The 23099-nt window shown below is 38.3% G+C and overlaps 1 protein-coding gene across 2 annotated transcripts; it reads right to left on the minus strand.

Moving 5' to 3' along the window:
* Nucleotides 1-966: 966 nt before the first annotated feature.
* Nucleotides 967-18527, minus strand: crema (cAMP responsive element modulator a). 2 transcript variants are annotated; one of them, XM_059344989.1, is made up of 8 exons: nucleotides 18164-18527; nucleotides 16346-16463; nucleotides 16078-16209; nucleotides 13762-13844; nucleotides 13518-13657; nucleotides 11681-11869; nucleotides 3242-3401; nucleotides 967-2653 (listed from the first exon to the last, which is right to left on the minus strand). In XM_059344989.1, the coding sequence occupies exons 2-8, from the start codon at nucleotides 16451-16453 to the stop codon at nucleotides 2509-2511; spliced, it is 957 nt and encodes a 318-aa protein (XP_059200972.1). In that variant the 5' UTR covers nucleotides 16454-16463; nucleotides 18164-18527; the 3' UTR covers nucleotides 967-2508. The 2 variants fall into 2 exon arrangements, with proteins under 2 accessions (XP_059200972.1, XP_059200973.1); XM_059344990.1 differs by lacking the exons at nucleotides 11681-11869; nucleotides 13518-13657; nucleotides 13762-13844; ... (1 more) ...; nucleotides 16346-16463; nucleotides 18164-18527 and adding an exon at nucleotides 5490-5779.
* Between the last annotated feature and the right edge of the window lie 4572 nt (nucleotides 18528-23099).

Raw genomic sequence — 23099 nt, forward strand, 5'->3', positions numbered from 1 at the left:
GTTTTTAGGTGTTGTGTGTTTTTGTCTTGGAACTTTTATCCTTTAACATTCATAAAAGATTTTTGGTTGCTTTAAATGCCTCATACAGCATTTGGATGTACTAAAAAACACTTTCAGGAGTTGGCTGTTATTTCCCCTCCCAGAAAGTACATTTAGTTTTAAGCCTATTTTTAGCCAGCCAAAAGTAGCATTCAAAGTTAACGTGAATTCAGGATGTATCACTAGTGTTAACTGGTAACTTAGCTTTGTAACTTTGTGAGTTGCTGTATAACCACCTGAGCTCAATGGTCACTTCTGGCTCAAAAAAAGTCAAGTAACTGCCAAAAATGCCAAACTCTCAAAACCTTTCAAAACGATACTCCACCAACCAATGAGTGACATCACTGTGACTACATTCACTTCTTATCTATAGCCTATGGGTGCGATGTAGATGTAATCTGTGCAATCATATTACAGTGAGCTTTAATGTGGGGAATATGAGAAAGGAGTGATAAAATACTCTTCAACATGCTTTCAAAAGACTCAGCTGTGATTGCTAAATGTCCGGAACTTGACGGCAAATTGAAATCAGGTCAAATGTCTACATAGGATGTTCCCGTACAGTGTGTTGCAACAGTGTCATGCTTTGTCTTGACTGATTTATTCAATCTCTCTTGTATGTCTTTAAGTTCCTTGGAGGTGTAGTCAAAAACTAATTCCCACTTCAAAGGGAAGCTTCAATATATTAAACATTGTATCCTAAATTTCAAAAGAAAGAAAGAAAAACTGGAACTTTCGACATTAAACTTTTTCCTGTTTTGCCATTTTCATTTCCCTTTGACAAAAAAAAGTTGAAGTACCTCTGACAACCAGATGGAAGCAGCACTTTTATCTGCACCTACATGAAAAGTTGTCTTGAATCCATAGACTGTATACAAACAATCCTAAGGGGGATTAAGTTGAGTGTTGGCTGAGCAATAAATCACATTTCACATCTGAATATTTTATTAGATAAACAAAAATAGTTTTGGTTTTACAATTCAAACAAGGAAGTACACTGAGAAGAACACCTGGTAAAAGATAAGTGCCATTTGATACGGCAAAAAGAAAAAAACATGCAGAGAAGTTTTGACTCAGTTGATATCAAAGAACACCTGGATTCAATATCATCTGCCTTTTTTATAGAATACAAAATAATGGCCATTCCTCTGTGAATACAAAAGCATGACAGGTTATCGTGTTGGCTGACAGCTACTGGATGAATCATAATGTTGTCACTGAGTTAAACAGCAGTTAAATACCCAACAGCCATACACGATGGTCTGTTACATTAAGAGGGGCTCTTTTTATCCTTTGAGTAAAATTTATTCAGGGGAACAAACTTGACAACTACAGAAAGAGAAAAAGCAAGCAAATTACCAGAAACATTAACACAAGATGATATATTATCATTAAAATAAAATATCTTTACATCAAAAAAAGAGAAAATAAATTGGCATCACCCTTTAAACAGAGCATTTTAATATCTAGCCACAATCAATTACAATTCATATCACAATGGATATCCACCATTTGAAAAAACAAGACTGACAGTAAAGCACGACAGTTATTCGAGTCAGCTTAAGATGTTGCTTTACAAAAGTTTGGTTTTCAGTATAGAATAAAGTACAGTTGACTTTGTAACATGTTTAACAACTTGTTAATAGGTGACATTTGCTTTGTAGAGGATACTATAAACATGTGGAGTGAAATTCTTCAAATAAAACATATTAGAATATAAATTCTGCTGATATCCACATGGACACTTTGGTACTTTCTGTGCTTTGACTCAATTCAAATACTTTAATGAAAATTAACTTTCAAACCAAGTTCTGATTGAGATATTTCTGACCGAATCAAGGACTTCTATACAAACTGAAAACATAAAATCTAGGAAATCACTTCAATGACAAAAACGCTTGAAGATATTTTTCTCATTGAGGAATGCATGAAACGGCAAAAAAAACAGAAGCATAAATAACACGGATGACATTATCAGGTAAACGCGGTTGAGTTGCCTCATTGCAGCTGGTGATGGATCTGCGGAGCTTTGTGTGCACCTTGTCTGACCTCAGAGAAACTCGCTGGTACCGAGACCCGGCTGACCCGCCAAAGACTTGTGGTAATCTCTGCAATTGAGCGGTGCATCCTCAGGAAGCACCTGTATTTCCTCTTCCTGTCCTTCTTCAGCTGGCTCTCATTGGCTGGCTTCACCCCGTGCACAAAAGCAACAGCAAGCATAGTGTGAACGACACTTGAGTCTTAACATGCAAAAAGCACAAGATAAGAACAAGAGCAGAACTGGCAAGCTCAAGCTGTTCAAATTCCCCGGGACACTTCTGAATTCAGCATAAACCAGGCCTGAGTGAGCAGAGACACAAAGACGGTCAAAGCAGTTTTTGTTCCAGAGTCTTTTTTTGTGTGTGTGTGTTTTGCTGTAGCAGTTTGTAAACGGCACTGTCTTCAGCTCGTGACCACAAACAGCCGCCGCTACTCGGCTTTGTGGCAGTAAATGTCCTTCAGTGCTTTTAGCTCTTCAATCAGGGTCTTGTTTTGGTTTTCCAGGACAGCCACGCGGTTTTCCAGACATTTGACGTACTCCTTCTTTTTCCTGCGGCACTCGCGAGCTGCCTCCCTGGAGAGGAAAGAGGAGGAGAATATGTTTGAGTCGCTTGATGAGAGATGTAGTTGAGTTTCCAGACAAAATGCAAGCAAAGCACAATCCGAGGCAGCACATGTTTTCAAGGCTGTCAAGTTCAGGTTTTATAGTTAAACTGCTCACACATTTATGTGCATATTTTTCAATTTGTAATCAAAGGGCAGAGAAACATTTGGACATGCATAAAAGCAGTATGCTGCAGCTTTGGCCTTAGCACTGCTGCTGACTTGTCGCTTTGGCAACTAAAAAAGTGTGAACATCACCCTCGGGCCTGTCTGTCCAGACTGTTCTGTTGCATGGAGCCCTGGTTGAGTCTTTTAATTTCACTGCATGAATTTGCTCTCTTTTAATCATATTTTGCAGTAGAGTAACACATTTTCCCCCCAAAATGAGATTTGGAGAATTATGCTCTTACAGAGTGAATGCAGGATAGAAAATAAGACTCAGAATTCAAGGCTATTAGGTTTTGCTTGTAAAGACATCTCAGTGAGTGCATTCTTTAAATGACTGTGCACTGAACCTGAGCTTGTTTCTCCATTACCATCTCTTGGCAACAGCTCCTACCTGTTTTTCATCAGTCGGACCTCCCTCTTGCGGGTGATCTCTTCAGCATGCTGTGGTTGGGGGTTCTGCATGGAGCCCGGGGACGCAGCCATCACGATGCTGTGAGCAAGGCCTGAGTTAGGTGAACGCAGCTGGTAGGCGGGTATGTCTCCTGTGGCAGCTGTAGGGGGAAGACAGATTAAAATATTAGGACTCCAAGTTCTGTCACTTTAACATTTTGTTGCCCTTAGTCCTGTTTTATAACAAACATTTGATCCATGAAAGGAAACAATAATATATATTTAGAATTTTTCCAATTTATTCAATATCTATTCAATCTCTCAGTGTATTTTTTCATGTTTTCACCTAAAAGTGCGGTAAACATGAATATATTTCGCCAGAGGATGCAACTTCAGCCCTGAGCACTTATCTGCTCTCCTTCCTGCCTTAAAAGATGAATTTCCTGTCACCACGACTTTGTTCCTAAATGACCTGATTTGATGGAAAACGAAGTCCCTGTCGGCGGGTATTATCATGTAGGTGCACAAAATAAGAGGGAGAGTGAGCTGACAAAATTATTGATTATTTTGTATATTATACAGCTTGTTTTAGGGCAGCAATTAGGAGCTTAGCAGAAATGTGACATGAAAACTAATCAGTGAATAATTTGTATGTTTTTTTCTTTTTATTTAATGCATCTACAAGCAAGAAGCCCTTGCTTGAATCATAATAGGACATGCTTCATACTGCAGTTCCTCTAATGGCCACAAGGTGCTTGCTCAAACACAAAATAAAACATAAATAATGTATAATTTCTGCTCTTGAATTACTTCATTTGTGCACACAAATTAGTTATTTATTATCTGGCATTAATGTCAAATGGCTAAAACAGTAGAATTTAAATTTTATGCTTTTTGTGGCTGCTTTGCTTGCTTAGGGGGAAGCTCACGAGTCTTAGCAACACACAAGCAGCTACTGAAGTGTCTCAAATAATAAATGTATTCCCTCACATGTGTATTATTAGGTTATCAAATCCTTTAATAGTGGTAGTACTTTGTTCAGGCTAAGCAGTTACACATGCACCCAAACTAGACCAGCCACTCATTAAATATTATATCATATATTATTTGTTCAACAAGACAAATACATGTTTTCTTTTAACTTATTTCCTCCTGAGACTTTTTTTTAAAAGGTAATTTTTCTTGTGTGTTTGTGAGGTGATGTTGTGTTAACCACAATGTGAGCCACTGTGTGCTGCTGATAACCAGCAGTTTTGTATTTGTCATAAAAAAGTGACGCTGCTTCTGGAAAAAGCAGCTTTGTGGATGTGGTTTATCGGCTGTTTGAGTCATCAGTTGAGATGACTCAACTGTTAACTGATCTGCCTGCTGTCTCTCGCTATTTCAGTTTCTCTTCTTCACTTTGTTCCTGAGAAGTTTCTATCTTCTCCCCCTTTCTCTCTACAAACAAGCACACACAAGCACACACACACTCAATCAAAAAAAAAAAACACACAGCAGGTGTAAACACACACACACAAACGCACGAACACACACAGAGCCTCTCTATCTCTCTCTGTCATTGTAATAACAGAGTGACTCGCTCTGTGCTGACGTCAGTGTGTGCGTCTCACTCGCCCGTTTTGCATTCTCTCTTCCCTGCCTGGCCTCTGTTCCAGGAAACTGGAGTGACGTCAAACCGACAACTATCTTACCCTCCCTCCCCCCACTGCCACCCGCCCTTTTACTTCTTACCCCCCCCTCCCTGCCTGCCCTTCTGCCTGACAGCCACTCGAGCGGTTCAGAGAACAGACCGTGTGTACGTGTGAGTGAGCGTGAGTGTGTATGTGTGTGTGTGTGTGTGTGTGTAGCAGCGGGATATAGACTAACAGGAACATAGTTGAGCAAACTAACCAAAAGCCTTTATTACACCACCACCCTGAACTGTCATGGTGCTCTTCCTGTGGTCACATAGGAAGGACAGCTGTCCAATCTGTGGCATGTATCCTCAGTTTCAAGTATCAAGTAAAAGTGATTTAAAAGTGATTCAAACCTTGTCAATATTTCTCTGTAAAAAAGTTTTACATTTTCTCTACCAAAAAATATTTTCACTGTGCCTATTTGCAGGTGTAACCGTAGAAATAACTAAATAATCCTTATTGGAAAACATGCTGACAACATATGCAATACATGCAGAAATATCTCAAGAGTAAAATAAAAGTGACTTTTGCACCTAACACATAAACAAAGACTTATGAGAGAAACTCTACCTGATTCAGTCTCATCCCCAGTGACAGCCATCTCTTGTTTCCAATAATCCAGCACCACGGCAGCAACACGACACTTGAGCACAGAAACACTCTTCTAGCCTTTTTCCTTATTGCTTTACTACAACCTCTCTCTCTCCTTCTGCCTTTTCCCTCTCAGCTCTCTCTGCATCAGAGTGGTCACTCGTCAACTTTGCAGCCCGATTACAATTACAGGCATTGACATCACAATGACATCACTCCTGCCCGCTGAAGTCAGTAAAACACCCTGGATTAGAGTTCCTCCCACCCCCACCCCCCCGCGGATCAGACGCTGAAGCAGAGAAACACAATGTGAGCTGCATGGGCAGGCAGGCAGGCAGGGAGGGGGGGGGGGCGGTAGTGGAGGGGTTGTATTTTTAGCTCTAGTGACGCAACTAGAGAGACGCTCAACAAACAAGAGGATATTGTGTCCCAAGTGGCTGCCGTGCAAACTGTTGAGCACCCTGATTGGAGTTATTTTGTGTGTGTTTGTGTCTTTAATGACGGCAGGAGGGACGACAGAGGGAATAAAGATAATTGAGGTTTCAAATTATTTGTTTAAAGTGATCACAACATGTCCACAACTCAAATTGCTGAATTGTACAGCATAACAGTTATTTAACAAAGCTGTGAAAAGATTAGATTTGCTCTTTAATCTTCTGCTACACAGAAAGAGATGCTTTTGACTTTTCCGGTAACACAAATGGCAGTTTTTTTTTTTTGTTTTCTTTTTTGAATAAGCAGGCTAATAACTGGGTGGTTAGTTAATGGGATTGGTGTGAGCTGCCACAGCTGGGAAATATCAATACTACCAACAGAAACTCAAACATAAGAGCTAATAAAAAAGCATTTGAATACAATGGATTACAAAAAAATTATTTCAGTTAATTCTTTAAGTTTAAGCCAGTACTCTTTTAGTTATTGTAACTAAATGAATGAAAAGAGAAAAACATTTTTTTTCATAGTACATTGCAACTTGTGTGTGAGATGTAATCATATTGTCCATGCTTAATTGTGATTTGGCATTTTAAGAGAAATGATAAAACTTATTACAAAAACAGAAGACGATCTAGATTTGGCTGCTTTTAGAAAGTAAAAGCAATTGGCAGTTTTATGTTTCTAACTAGAGTGGAGTTTTTGAAATTGGACCTCTACGCTATCTGAGTCAGGAAAAGTTCTTCTGACTTTGGTGTGTTCATGAGCTTTAAGTTATAATGCTGAAACAACATGGTCACTACAAAGATGTGTGGTATCATACGTTCAGAGTGTTAAACAGCAGGTTCATAGCTGTTTTGAGTATACAGTCATGGAAAAAAAATAATTGTTCATTTTAATACCTGGTACAACTAAAGGATACAACTTGATAATGATTTTGGTTTTTATCAAGAAAACCATGGAAAATGTCTGGATATCAGCTCTTAAATTAAACTCTTATGGGCTATTTGTGTTGTTATCATTATATTTGTCCAAACAAATGTACCTTGAGTTGTACCAGGCATTAAAATTAACAAGAAATTGAAGAAAACAATGGTATAATAATTTTTTCCATGACTGTATGTGGCAATGAAAAAGGAAACGGATCAGTTGAGCCATTAAATGCGTACCAATATTTTCTTCCACTGTGAGAGCTCACAGCGCTGCAACTTAAGAAAACACATGAAAATACACAAAACACAAGCACATTGAGAAAACATCTTCATCAATTTGACAACACAAGCGCATCATTTAGAAAACGCACTGCAAAGACCACAACACAACACAATAAGAAAAAGCGCTGCAAATAGACCCCAACACAACAGAAGTGTTTCCAGAGGAAACGATCATTACAACGTTTCAATGATCATATCGACATATACATCTCATACATATCATATACATCATAGCTACATATCATAGCTAACGTTAGCCGGCGATCGATAGCGTGCTAACGTTAGCCGGCAATCGACATCGTGCTAGCATTAGTTAATTTCACGTTATAATGTTATAACGTGAAATTATCAATATCTTGAAATAACGTGATAATATCACATGCGGGTCCAGACATGTGCATCACTTTTAAGTGTCCTCTGGAAACACTTCTGTTGTGTTGTGGTCTTTGCAGCACGTTTTCTAAATGCTGCGCTTGTGTTGTCAAATTAATGAAGATGTTTTCTCAATTTGCTTTTTTTTTGTGTATTTGTATGTGTTTTCTCAAGTTGCAGCACTTCAATTCAAGAGGAAAATGATTTGTGCATCCGCCTACTGATTCTGATCTGCTCCAAAATGTAATGGGATCTTCCATGGCCCAAGGTTCATAATAATCGAGCCAGTAGTTGACACATAATCCTGCTGTCTAACAGACCAACAGACATAGAAAAAACCCAGAACATGACCTTCTTGGTGGAGGTATTTAGTTGGTGTTGGCATAGTACTGTAATCCAAATGAAAGCAGATGCTGAGCACATACTGTGTCTTCTGCCACAATTGTCTTGGGCGTTGCTCTGCCTAGTATGAGTCAGACTACTCGTACTAGACGAACACTTTGTTGCCTTGTCCCCCTGGTTTCTCAGGTAAACGAACTGTGCTCTGACATTTCATTGTTACCACCCACTCTGAGATCTGCCAGTAAAAGGATGGGTGTATACAACAAAACAGTGTAAAGTGCAAGAGCAGACAAGCTCATTCACAGCTGATCACCTAATACATACTAGAAACAGAAGGCTCCTTTTTTTGTTGAGCGAAGCAGTCTGCCATTCATTTTCACATACAAATGGCAGAGCAAGGAATTCGTTTGGAACCAGAAATGGTTTGTTGTTTGATGTGTCTGGATCTACTGAAGGATCCGGTGGCTATTCCCTGTGGACACAACTACTGCATGAGCTGTATTAACAGTCTTTGGGTTGAACAGGCTCAGAAAAGCTTCGTCAGGTGCCCTCAGTGCGAGCTGAGGCCTGTCCTGGTGAAAAACACCATACTGGCTGATTTAGTGGAGGAGGTGAAGGAGACTGGACTCCAAGCTGATCACTTCTATGAACCACCTGGCTTTCAAAACCACGAGATCCTCAGCCTCACAGAGGAGCTTCATGAGAACGTTTGCTCTCGACATAACAGGCTGAAGAGCGTTTTCTGTCGAACTCATCAGGAATGTGTCTGCTGTCTCTGTTCCATGGATGAACATAAAGGCCACAACACTGTCTCAGCTAGAGCAGAAAGGGCCGAGAGGCAGAGAGAGCTCGAGGTGACTCGACAAAACATCCAGAAGAGAATCCAGGAGAGAGAGAAAGATGTGGAGCTGCTCCAACAGGAGGTGGAGGCTATCAAGCGCTCTGCTGATACAGCAGTAGATCACAGTAATAGGATCTTTACTGGACTAATTAGTATATTGAAGAAACAGATTTATGAAGTGAGACAGCAGATCAGATCTCAGCAGAAAACTGAAGTGAGTCGGGCAACGGAGCTTCAGGACAAGTTGGAGGAGGAGATCGCCAATCTGAGAAGGAAACACGCAGAGCTGGAGAAGATCTCATACATAGCAGATGACATCTCTTTTCTACAGAGGAAGCCTTCACTCACCTGTCTCGAAAAATCCACACAATCGCCAAGCTCCAATACACATCCTCTGAAATACTTTGAAGATGTGACAGCAACTGTGTCCGAAGTAAGTGGTAAACTTCATGGGATTCTGAATGAGGAATGGCCAAAAGTTTCACAGACAGTGACTGAAGTGGATGTTTTATTGATATCTCCACAGCCCAAGACCAGAGCTGAATTCTTACAGTATTCATGTGAAATCACACTGGATCCAAACACAGTGAACCCACACGTGTTGCTTTCTGACGGGAACAGAAAGGCAACTCTGGCGAAAACACCTCAAGATTATCACAGGCACCCGGACAGATTTCTAGAAAGGTGGCAGGTCCTGAGCAGCGAGGGTCTGAGCGGACGCTGTTACTGGGAGGTGAAGAGAATCGGAGTGGAAGCTTTCATAGCGGTCACGTATAAGGATATCAGCAGAACGGGGACTTTTGATGCATGTGCATTTGGGAACAACTGCAAGTCCTGGGGATTGGCTTCTTATAAAAGTGGTTATCATTTCAAGCACAGCAACATCAGAACTCCAGTCTCAGGTCCTCTGTCCTCCAGAATAGGAGTGTATCTGGATCACAGAGCAGGTGTTTTGTCCTTCTACAGCGTCTCTAAAACCATGACTCTGCTCCACAGAGTCCAGACCACATTCACTCAGCCTCTCTATGTCGGTTTCTGGCTTCCAAATACTAAAGGAGACACGGTTGAGTTGTGCTCAATTAGATAGAGGTTATCGAAGAAACCTTCAAAACTTTTGATACCCTTTTGTGCAAAAACTGGCAGATTGGGCAGAAAGATTTTTATTTTTTTTATTTTTTATTTATGCATTTATTATTTTTTGTTTTGTTAAAATTTGTTTTAATAGGCTGTAACCTTAGTGTATGAACTCTAATCTCCTCTAAGCTTGATTACTGTAACAGCCTGCTCATCGGTATACCCAACAAACACCTCCAGAAACTTCAATTCATTCAGAACTGTGCTGCCCGAACTCTGATGAAAACCTGCAAATAAAACCACATCACCCCCGTTCTTCAGAACCTACACTGGCTTCCCATAACCTCAAGAATTCAATACAAGATCACCTTCATCACCCCCACATCTGGAACTCCCTCCCTGAACATTTACGACAACCCCAGTCTGTGGACACTTTTAAAAAAGGGCTTAAAGCTTTTTTGTTCAGGCAGACATTTTTAGGTTGTCCCTAAATGTTTTTATTATTTTCTCTGCACCTTAATCTCCTCCTTTAGCTGTTTTCTTTAATGCACTTTATTACCTGTGTCTTTTTTATCTACTGCTGATTTTAACGTGTCTGATTTTTCTCTAAGTCTTTTGTTTATTTTGTTTGTGGTTTCTGTAGCACTTTGCGATTTCTTTATGAAAAGTGCTTTACAAATAAAATGTATTATTATTATTATTATTATTCTTGTGAAATGCCGTCCTTTTTTTCTTTCAAAAGCATTTGTTCTTTTTATTTTTATAAGACAAAAAAAGTGCAAGGGAAAAAGGCAATGCTGAATGAGACAAGTCAAACTGTCAGCTATTCAAAGTTTACTTCTGGATTTACGTTGTTAATAATATATATTTATTTGCTCACATTTTATGTATGTTATGTAAATTGTTTTTTTTTATATTCCAGTCATTTAATCCAGTATTTAATTCCCTTGACTCTGCTATTCAGTATTAAGGAAGCCCAAATTATAACCGCTCCAACAAGGACTTTGTGTTTATATATTGGGCTTTTTTCCTTGTAAGGATGAAGACGACACTTATCCAGACACATTTTCAAGGATAGAGGCAAAGTGTCACTCCTAAACCAAGAAAGTCTCAACAAGAAGGGTTCATTGTTAGATAAACTATCCCAAAAAAGGGCACAGATTGTAACCCTATTATTTTCACAACACAGTCTGTGGCAATAATGTAAACTGGCTTTTGAAGTGATTTTTTTTCTTTTTGGTCTCCATAATGTCCATATTGTCCTTGAGCTGTAAGCACACAATCAATGGGTCAACCTCTGTGGCCCCCCAATAATCCATAACTGCTTCACCTTCTCTATAATCTATAGTCTCGCCTGCACTCTGACGGTGACACATGAGCACATGTATGAATCGTTAGTTTTTAAGCTCTGTCATTTTTTTCTCTGTGGTATGATTCAAACAGCGTCAATTATCTCTCTGATTCATATTGTAATAATAAAGGTTTAAGGCATCAACATAGTTTCATTCAAGAGTTTTCTGTCAAACAAAGACAACAGACATTGAGAACAATAATTGGCCCAAATACAAAAGCATACTTTGTCATATTAACACTTATTTATAGCTTAGATTGAACTGCAAAGCTTTTTCAGCCCTGCTGGTAATGTACTGGCCCCAGGACAAACTGGTCACTATGGTTACTAACACCCAAGGTTGTAGGCGTGCCCTGTACATTTTTTTCTCTGTCTTAATCCCAGAATTTCAAGTGAGGATTATCAGATTTAATTTGATTCACACATGTCAATTTAGCCTCCATTTATGCTTCATCACTGTAGAGATTATTCTTCACGCTAAAACAACCTGGAAATGATCACATTTCTATTTAAACATGACATTTCAAAATCAGTTGAACCTTACCTTGGACGAGCACCTGCCCCCCCTGGATATAGAACTGCTGTGGTGAGTCTCCGGGCTGAGCTGCACACTGCAGGATTGTGGCTCCAGGCTGCGGGTTGGGGGAACTGGCCACCGTCAGGGTCTGGGCCCCCTGAAGGGCTTCAGCTCCAGGGCTGGTCAACTGGATGGCTCTCCCCTGACTGATTGCAACTGTGTGGGGTCAAAGTTCAGTGATAACTAGTCTGTTATCTCAATGGAACGGAGCAAAGTTGGATTTTTGTTATGTCTGAAGTTTAGAAAGCAAAACTATAAACCACCAACATGGTTGAATATTTTAAGTCAGGAGTAAATAACTGTAGATGTAAAAACTTTAACTTCAATCCATTTTTCTATAAACCACCAATATGGTTGAAAATTTTAAGTCAAGAGTAAATAACTGTAGATGTAAAAACTTTATGGGAGAAGTAAACCACAACTCCCATGGAGCACTCTAGCAGGACATATCTAGTGATAGGAAAATGACATTCACTGGCCACTTTATTAGGTACACCTGTTCAACTGCTCGTTAATGCAAGTATCTGATTGGCAATGGCATCTAAATGCATTTAGGTATGTAGACATGGTGAAGACAAGCTGCTGGAGTTCAAAGGGAGCATCAGAACGGGGAAGAAAGGTGACTTAAGTGACTTTAAACATGGCATGGTTGTTGATCTGAGTATTTCACAAGCTGCTGATCTATCAGCCATCTCTAGGGTTTACAAAAATGGTCCAAAATAGAGAAAATAACCAGAGAGCGGCAGTTCTCTGGGCCAGAATATCTTCCTGTGTGTCAAAGAATAGATTTTGAAACCCTGTTGCTTGTTTACAAAGCACTTAAAGGTTTCAGGCCCAGATATATCTCAGAGTTACTTATTCATTATGAAGCATCCAGATGCCTCAGGTCACCTGGGACAGGTTTTTTTAAGTGTTCCCAGAATCAAAACCAAGCAAGGTAAAGCTGCATTTAGTTTCACCTGTGAAACCAGCTCCCTGAATACCTGAGGTCTGCTCAAACTGTCTATTTAAATTTAAAACAGGGCTGAAAACATTATTGCCTACTTCAGTTTTCTCACAGTTACAAAATATATATTTTATAATCCTTTTAATTGCTTGTTTCAGTTGTTTTTATCATCTTCTAAATACACTTCTACTGTCTAAATATTATGTTTAAATTCTGCTTCCTACTTCTAATGCTTTGAATGTCTGTTGTATTTCTAATATTATTTTATGCCTCTGTAAAGCAATTTAAATGACTTTGTGTACGAGTGGTGTAATACAAATAAATTTGCATTGCCTTGTTGATGCCAGAGGACAGAAGACAATAGCCAGACTGGTTGAACAGGAACTCAAATAAAGTAGCAAAAAACCTCACCGCCACTTTATTAGGTACACAGTGCTAACTGATTAAGTGTCCGGTGAGTGTATAATCCTCCACAGCTAATTTACAACAAATGCAGCAACCGTGATGCATTTTTTGGGTCCTGATTGGCACAACAAAGGTTTTTGAATTTGCTACAGCTTGGATGTGTGCTTCTGGTTGTCCTCCATCTTCTCCATGGCAACAGCACAGAGGCAGCTGGATACTGTTGTATTTTAAGCCATTTACCACACTTAACTGATAGAAAACATGTGATTAAGCACTCGTTCTGCACCCTTTGCTGCTCTACACAGACTTATATTTGCACAAACACAATGGATTGATGTTAAAACATACAATACTGTACGTTTTAGAGCACCGGACTGTAAAATAGATGTCAAACTCCATTTGTTGAGGCTGTTTAAGTTCAGCTAATATTCCTGTTTATGTGTGTGTACTGACTATATTGTCCTGAGCTGGTCTGGTAGATGGAGGTCGGCACCGATGCTGAGGAACTGGAGACCTGCACCTCCTCCTCCGTCTTCTCTTCATCGATTTTAGGAACTGCTGGTGCATCCGATGAAAGCTCATTGAGAATTTTTCTGTGGGAGATAGATTTCCATAAAGTGATTCCACACTGACAGTTCATCATGATCACACTTTACACACTTTATCATGCTCCTGTTTAATGTTGACATCTTTCTACCGATAAGACGGACGCCTGGAGAGAAGCACCCGTCTCTTCTGGGTGTCTGACTCATCATCCTCCAGCTCTGCTACAGTGGCAATCTGCAGAAAACAAGCAGTAGTTAAAAGTGGTGAGTAATCCACGATATATGTATTTTTAATTTTGGCATCATCACTGGTGTTAAATGTTATCGCTGAGGGGGAGCTGCTTTCCGTACACAGATATCTGTGAGTAAACTGGGACGGGATGTGTTCAGAACAACAAATCGTGGAAGATTGGGATGACGTCAGGGGAGGAATTTGCTGGCATTTTATTTTGAGCCTTCATTTTTTCAAAACATCACATGTCTCAACACATCACACATTCTATATACCATGTAATTATATGTGAATGTGTGAGGTAACGCCCTCCTTTCTCCAAGTATGACCTCACTGAAGCGTGAATAAACAGGTTTACATTCTTTACATATCCAAATGGTATGACAAACAGGAACATGAGCTGATAATGTTACATAAATCAGTTAGTTTTAGGTGCGTATTTCACCAACACAAAGGCCGCTTTGGCCCTGATTGAGGACGATGTCTGCGCCAGACAAAGGACTAGTCTGATTCATACTAGATTAAACAGAGGTGTGTCCATGTCTACTCATTTATAATTATGCAAGTGAAAGAGAGGACTATGCTCTCAAAGCAAGATCATAAAAGTAAGAGTTAATTTGTCATAACTTGCATTTCTCCGGATGTTCAGAGAAGCAAATATCAAACTTTTAATAAACTTGCTTGATCAGAACTGTGTAAGAAAGAGTGGCACAGGATATTCATTTCTATGACATGTTGTAATTTCAGCGACTATCATGATTAGGCAGAACTTGTTATTGATGAAACTCGCTGATAAGAAGTGCAGATTACTTTGAAATCAGTTCGCAAAACCACTTTGTGGTTGACATGCGCTGTTTCCCGCTGTTGTGCGCGTTTGACCTCCTTCCTGACCAATTTCCTTGTAAAGGTGCTTTTCATGTTACAAAGCTTTGCAAATTGAGCTGCACATGTGTGCAAATGTGTTGCAGCGTGTTATCTGATCTGTTGTTTCATTTCCCATCTGCAAAATGTTTTTTTTCTAGTGCAGAAAATGCTGAAAAAGCTGTGTGTCTACAACTTGTTATTCAGTGAAACAATCCCATTGTGACTTTTGGCCGGCGTCACACACAGGTCAGTGTCGTCTGTTGTGTCTACAGTTTGTGGATCTGTCCTCCTGCCCAGACGCAACAACATCTCCTGCAAGTGAAGGTTAGTCTGATGAGCTTAAACCTCAGCTCTAACTGCTCACATCAATCCTATTAACACATGCACTGCATTAGACCACAAGCAGAGGACCGCCTACACATGGCACCTAAATCCTCATTCACCTACACACTAGCTCTGACATCACAACCCCATTTCTGTTTACAACTGGGTTTTTTTTTATTGGACTTAAGTCACCTAAATAAGGACTTGACATTTCACTTGTTCTTTTGCTTAAGACTTGATCTGGCTCAGTCTTGAATGACTTGAGACTTGCTCTGGCTGAATAATATGGAATCCCATTTCAGTCTATAATAAATGAATTAATAAATAAGAAAAAATTGCGTTGTGAAATAAATCCTGAAATAATTGAGGCAATAAATATATATAAATATAAAGATATGAATAAGTCAGTATAGTTCATTCAATCAATCAATCAATAAGTAAGTATTTTTTTTATTTTCAAGGACATTTTTCATAATAATACTTTTTTATTTAAGGCTTTATTTATAGGCAGATTTGTTTATTTCAGGTTGTATTTATAGGCATATTTATTTATTTTCCTTTTTTACCTAATTATTTAAATTACTTGAGACTTGAATGGAAATTTACTGGAAATGTATTTGACTTGGATTGAATTCACACTTTCTCTGACAATGTTGACTTGTACATGTTTTGAATGACTTCAGGCATGACTTGAGAATTGCCCTGACAGACTCGAGACTCTATGTCAGAAATGACCGGGACTTGTCTTCAATGACTTGAAACTTACTCTGACAGATCTGACTTGAATCGTCTTTGGAAATACCTGGAATTGTCGTAAAAAATTACTAAAAACTGTCTGTGACCTATTAGAAACGTGACTTGGACTTATCCTAAATTATTATTTCGAACACCAAAAGACTTAAAAAGAGATCTTGCTGATGCTGATATCTTTATGCATACAGACTGTAGTCAATATGTGGTGCAAATATTCTGTATCTTAACCTGTTTAAAGAAAAAGCTGAAGCTTAATTAAGTACAAATGATCACAGAGGACATTGCATGTTCTCACCTGTCCAGACTGGACTTGTGGAGACTGTATGACAGAGGTCTGAGGGGCCTGGATGACCCCTTGGACCTGCACCGTCTGACCGTCAAACAGCTGGACAACAGTCACATCAGGAGACTCTTCTGCCCCCGACACCTGCAGGCACAAATCCAGACAATCACACCAAATTACTCAGATGGAAGACTGGCTTTAGATGTGAGATGGAAAGAAATTTGCTGAAAACACTGATGCCCTGCTGTTTATAACAAGGTGTGCATGTGAGTGTTTGTACCTGAGGAGGTTCTGCAGGAGACGAACTGTCTTCACTGTGGTTCTCCTCTCCATCTGTCACTGAGTTGTTTAGACTGCTGTCCAGCTGAGGCGAGACTGAGGCGTCCATAGTCGTTCACCTGCACAAGCAGATTATTAATCTTTCTGCTGAGGCTGACAAAGACCTTTGTTATGTTTTCTTCTCCAATTCAATGCCTGCAACAAGCTAGACTTTTCTTCGTATCAATGATATCTCTTTAATGAAGAATTCCATAGTCAAATACTGAATTTGGAAAAACTGCTTTCAGTATTTCTGCTGCATCTACCTGGAACATCTTAGAACATTTACTCAAACTCAACACAATTATAACTCTTTCACTGTAACTGTTTTTTGTCTGTGTTGTTTTGTGTTTTCTCTGTACTCTTGACATCATTGTAAATAAGGGGTTGCCCTCAATGATTCCTCAAGAAAATAAATAAAGGATAAATGAAATTGTCACATTCAAGGTTTAAATTGTTTCTCTAATGTGCCAAAAAAACAAAAAACTTTTGAAGTCTGAATCTGAAATATTATGTTTTTAGACCAGCCAAACACAATAAACCCTTTGAATTCAGTACAGATTCATAGTTTGCTGCTGTTGCTTGCAGGTCAAAATTGGCAGTGATTGTTTAACCAGCTGGTTACAAATTTGTATCAATATAACACCCATTTCTCATGCTCATTGTGTGCAGCAGCCACCCTGTGGGCCGGCACACTTTCACACCCCATGACAGAAAACTGGCACGAACTCAAATACTATTTCATACATTTTAAGATGCTTTCTATCTCAGAAAAGGGGCAGAATAACAAAGGAGAAGAGTATTTTTTACATTAACATCTTATAAGTGGTTTGTAGCAGACATGAGGAACATTACATATCAGTAGATCTGTAAGGCTAATGATTCCAAAGCCCCGACTGATGTCATCAACCAGTGTCACAACAAAAAGTAGTTCAAATGTTGAAATAAATAAATACATACATTTATCAGGGTCTCTGTTATTTGCTCCAAGCACTATCTTAAGTCAATGTTCTCAACTTTGAAACATCAGATTAGACATTGTTTTCCTAATGCAAATATGAAATAAAATGTCATTAAAATGTAATTAAAGCATGGGATCATTTAAGAACTGTAGGCCCTGAATATCCCTAAGTTTTAAAATATTTGCTGCAAAAGTATCAAAGGACAGGACTATAAAGACTCCTTTTCCATTTCTCAAAATATAAAGGTTGTAAAGACAGTTTCCACTTTTTATAGGTGTCTTTCAAATTAAGTAAACTAAACTTTGAATTACCAAGTTCAACAAACTCAATACACAAGCAGAATCTTGATGGCAAATGTTACTTCCGTTTTTTAGCAATACATGAAAATACAATTGCATTACAACTTCACTTATATGTTTACTGGCAGCACTTTTATTTTTTAACGGTGTATTGATTCATTAGCGTAATTTAGAAATAAATGACATATATATTCAAGAGGAATTTCGAACAAAAACTGAAGCGTTGATATTTTCTTTTATGGAATGTTTTATTTTGAAGAGACACATTTCGCTTAACATCCGACGTTCATGTCACTCTGTCTGACTTGACGCAGCTCTGTGAACTTGAGCAGAAAGGAAACTGGTGCCAGCGGAGCCTACCGAGAACACTTTTTTAAGTCTCGGGTGTTCGGCTAATTCTACCAGCAAAGCAAAGTTTTCAATGAAAAGTTTGGCACCGGAGACGTGCTTGCACCTTGCCCTTCGGCTCTGCCCGACTGGCGCTGAGCAGAAAAAATTGACAGCTTTGCAGGGACTTACCGAAGTTTTACGTAGTCTGACTCGTCACTAATTACACCATGGGGTGGACGGCCTGTGCCTTCGCTCACGTAGTTTCACGTCAGCGCTGATGATGCTGTGCCGAAAATGTCGACCGACGAGTCAGTTTAACGTCGAAGAGTGTCGAGGTGGAGCGAGATGATTCACGGCCACTTACTTCCGGTTTCGCTTTGCACGGCAGCGGCAAAAATCTGCTTCTAGAGATTTTGGTTCAAATTTGTCAACTTTCTATGCATTAATTTCTGTCTCTGTTTAGCATCTTTCAGTCTGTCCTTACATCACATGCATGGCTCCTTTTTCTCCACACAAACTTGGCTATCAGTCAGATTTTTCATTTTATTTTAATTAACAAAGTATAAAGCTGCCAGGAACCGAAAATACAAACAAAAGACATAGGTTTCTATGGAAATGTACCTTTTTTTTCTTTCTGTTTTTTAATTTATTTATTTTTTAACATTTATACACACAAAAACAGCAGAAAAAATAATAAATAATAAAACTGCAAAACAGACTATTTGCATATAAATTAAAAATATAATAGTTTTCATTGTAGAAAGAGAATTCACATTTTAAAAATGGTCTAGAAACATAAATGGCACACTGTGAAAGTTCCTATGATTGCACTTTCCACTGGCTTTCTCAGCTTGTCTACATATCATATATAAATAAAGTTATTTCTGTAAATAAAACATGTGTATTTTCAATAAATAGATGGACTCCAGGGAGGGTTAAACGGGCATAAGTAAGAATTTAACTGTTGCATAGGCCAAATATATCTCCATATATTTAAATTGTATCGAAATGTATTGCTTTAAATACAATTAATTCTCTGTTTTCTTTGTTTTGGACCAAACCAAATTGTTTACATAGCTGAGTAATAGGCCTAAATAAAGTTAAATTCAACTGCAAAATGTGTCCCCACAATTAAAAGTTAGATATTTCAGGAATATAAAATAAAGAGATGTGTATTACATTATAGTATGTTAAATATATGTCTTATAACGTGTCTATAAAACGTAAAAGGTAGGATTTTTTTTATCACTAATAGGCTGCACAGCCAGTGAAGTCCGTTTAAACAAAGAAACACGATTCAAGTTTGCAGTAATATAGACAAGCTGATACACTGTCTAATCTTATATACATTTTGGATATTTTTCAGTGTTTTACTATGAAGACTGAGTGTCTTGTTTATAAACCAGAGTAATGTTGCCATCTACTGGCTGGACAAAATAAACACTTTTAACTCAATTTTGCAATTTCTTTTTTTTTTAAATACTCTTTTTATTGGTTTTTCATTTTTATAAACACAAACATTAGAAAAAACAAAAACAAACCAGACAACAAAGCACAAAACAAAACAAAAGAAGTCCCACCCCAAACTAACAGTGAGCGCTGCGCTATATATTTCTATTTATACATAAAATAAGTAAGCAAATAAAAAGACCACAGGAGACAGGTAAACGAAGAGCACATGCATAAAATAAATGAAAGGGCAGACAGCCCTCATCTTCCAGGGACAGATGAAGAGTTATAGCTTCTGTAAAAAGGAATGCAATGGTTCCCAGATCCTCCAGAACTTGTCCGATTTGTGATTAAGGTCATGAGTTAACTTCTCCAGAGGAATAAGAGCAGACATCTGTGATATCCACCTCAGCAAGATACATTTTTTAGCCAAAAACAAAAGATTTATCAACAGAGATTTGGAGTCTGCAATTTAGCAAATTCAATTGAATTGGACAGAAACAACAGTGTATAATAAGTCTAACACTATATGTGTCTCAATTAAATTATTAACAGTAAGCATTTAAATAGTGAAAAAATATTAACTAACACCAGACACCTATAGGAAAATTAAGTATCTTCCATTTTCACAAGCATATTAATGTGCGATATACAATCAGAATACTGGGTTGTTACCTCTGGAGACTTGATATGCCTCAACAATAAACTGCAGTGTTTCAAAGTGTTGATAACTGACTTAGTTTATACTAAACTCTTTGATTATACACTCTACAAGAACATGCATAAAATAATAACAGTAATAATAATACAAAGATTTGTTATTAAAGGACCTTGCAAAAGTAGAGCTTTTGATCTTCATCAGCATGACCGAATAAACACTTAGTATGTTTAAAGCTTCCAAAAGCATACATAAGAAACATAATATATGGACTATGTTTATCAAAACTTTTTTTAAAGTTTTTTTTTTAAATATATGAAATGCTATCCTAATGCCATATCCCTATGCATGATTTCATTCTGATGTAAAGGTGCGTACAGTACTGTGGCTCTACTGTAGAATCTGTCCTGTTCTCGCTGAATTCCTTTATTTAGATCTGACTCTGGCTGACCCCAGAACCACCATCTGTCCCCGTGCATGCCAGAAGAGGTCGTACTGTTCACACATTGCCCCTGCTGTTATCAAAGAGCACTGCTCTGCATGGCCAAGCCCCTCCCTTAATCTGTGCCAGTGGGACCATAAAATGCGCCTAATTCAGCAGAACTGAATGAGGTGTTTCAGAATGCTGTTTATTTATAGTGCAGAAGTTTAATATGCATAGATTGTATTACAAATGTCGTACATTGCAAATTCATAAAACAGGAATTGCAAACTGTCTTCCATTAAAGAAGAATAAAATAAGACATATACAGTACATACATAATATACATACATTGAATACATAAAATGCTTACATGGTTGGCATTTGGCTGATATTAATATTGCACATTGGTTTTTTTTAAAAGAATTAAATAGATTTTAGCATTATAGCGATAAATTGAAAAATACATATATATATATATATATATATATATATATATACTGTGTATATATATATATATGCAGAGGATATACACAGTTTAGTATAAGGGGTATAAAACAGATATATAATATAGAAAATATACAGAAGATATTTATATGTAAAGTATGCTGTACAGCAAATTCAATTCAATTCAATTCAAAGAACTTTATTTTTCCGTTAGGAACTTCACATGTGGAGGAGCAGCAACAATACAACAATACATACAATAAACAAACACACATACACACGCGCGCACACACACACACACACGCGCACACACACACACACACACACACACACACACACACACACACCCACACACACGCACAGACACACACACACACCATCAGCCCACACTAGACATATGGCAGATAATAAAATCTTTGCTGAGCCTAGTGAAATGAATAAGTAACTAATACCTCCATAGTGGAGGAGCAATAAATAACAGTTTAAAAAATAATAATAATAAAAATAAAAATAAAAAAAGTCCAGGTGTTAAAAGAGAGAGGAGACAGTTCAAAATATATAAAATAAAATATATAAAAGTATAAAGTGTGCGATTGAGTATGATGATAAGTATGATAACAGAAGTATGATACTGTTACGATATTAATATTACAAAGTATAATATTAGAGTATAAAAAAATACAGTAAAGCTAGTAATGTGTTACAAACTGTTTCCCATTATATTTTCATTTTCTGTCATTGTTCCTATAATAACATGTATCATTTGTTGAAATAACTTTTCATTCTGGACATATTGCATTCTTATTTTATTTGGCTTTCAATTTTCCATCAGAACATTTTTGCTATCCATCATTTTAGTAATGAGATTTAATCATATTGGATATCCTGGCCTGTGTCCCCTTCATCCCACTGCTTACACTCTAGTCCTCCCTCCTCCTCCTTCACCTCCTCGGCCTGTCCTGTGCTCAGAGGATGGAGCCTCCAGATGGTCCAACACCAGCAGCAGAAGGGGGACCGTCAGGGGGCACAAAGGCCTGACAGCAGGGAGCCACATGACCCGGGCCAGACAGCTCTTTAGCACAAAATTAGCCCGGGATGAACGCGTAACACAATTACATGCTGTTAATACCATCAAAGAGGTATTTGGGCGTCCGTTGTGCCCTTTGCAGCTTAACTGGCCTAATTTGGTAAATTTCACAGTCCTTTTGCAGGCACTTTGAGGCTTAAAAGTCATGTTATTACATATTATTTTCTACACTTATTGCCAAAATAAGATCAAAGATCAGCCTCAAAATGTCTGCAGTATAAATGTTGGTGTTTCAGACCACGTAGGAGGCTGCAGATGATGTGTGTGTAAGGACATAATGAGGGGTTGTGGCCTGGTGTCCCTCAGGGTTCATGTGTTTGTTGTGTCAGGGGTGCAGAGTCCTCGTCTCAAAGCCACCCACGCAACCACAACACATCTGAACTGAAGCTCCCTGTGATTTTAAATGTCCCTGCCGAGCTGTGTTCAATTTGATTTGCTCTGCACAAGCTGTTACACTGTCTAAATGATGGACTCTCATCCTAACTGCATCTGAAACATGCTGTGTCTGATACAGTGCAGATAATCAGGTTTTTTTAAAGTTGATTTCTTGTCTTTCTTGTTTACCTACATAATTAAACTGTTTATGATGAAACTGATCCAAACATTCTGTCATGAATTAACTATACTTTTTCAGAGATGGCTTTAAAAATACAGTTTCCGATCATAATGGGAGGAGTAACTTTCCAATTTGGACCACAAGAGGTCCCCACTGATTCAAATATGTCAGACACAAACGTCATATCTGAATATCTGAATGGACATTTGTGTATTTGGTGTCACTTTAAGAGGCGTATTTCTCATCTTTGAGTAAAACATTTGATAAATTGCTTTTCAAAGGACCTCAACTTATACTAAAGTCTGACTCTTGTTTCTTCTCTGATCACTCTTTGACTACCACTCGAGTGAAACAATCACTGGCCAAGGTATTGACCTTTGACCTTGCTCCTTCACTACTGTTGCTTATCATGTAAAAAAAACAAACTTGAAGCACACTCTATTGTAAGCAGCTCTGTGCCAGACAACCGGCTATACGTCAAAGCTGTTATAAAACCTGCACTGTAAA

Source organism: Centropristis striata, chromosome 11 (assembly GCF_030273125.1).
Source record: "Centropristis striata isolate RG_2023a ecotype Rhode Island chromosome 11, C.striata_1.0, whole genome shotgun sequence".
NCBI classification, from domain to species: domain Eukaryota; kingdom Metazoa; phylum Chordata; class Actinopteri; order Perciformes; family Serranidae; genus Centropristis; species Centropristis striata.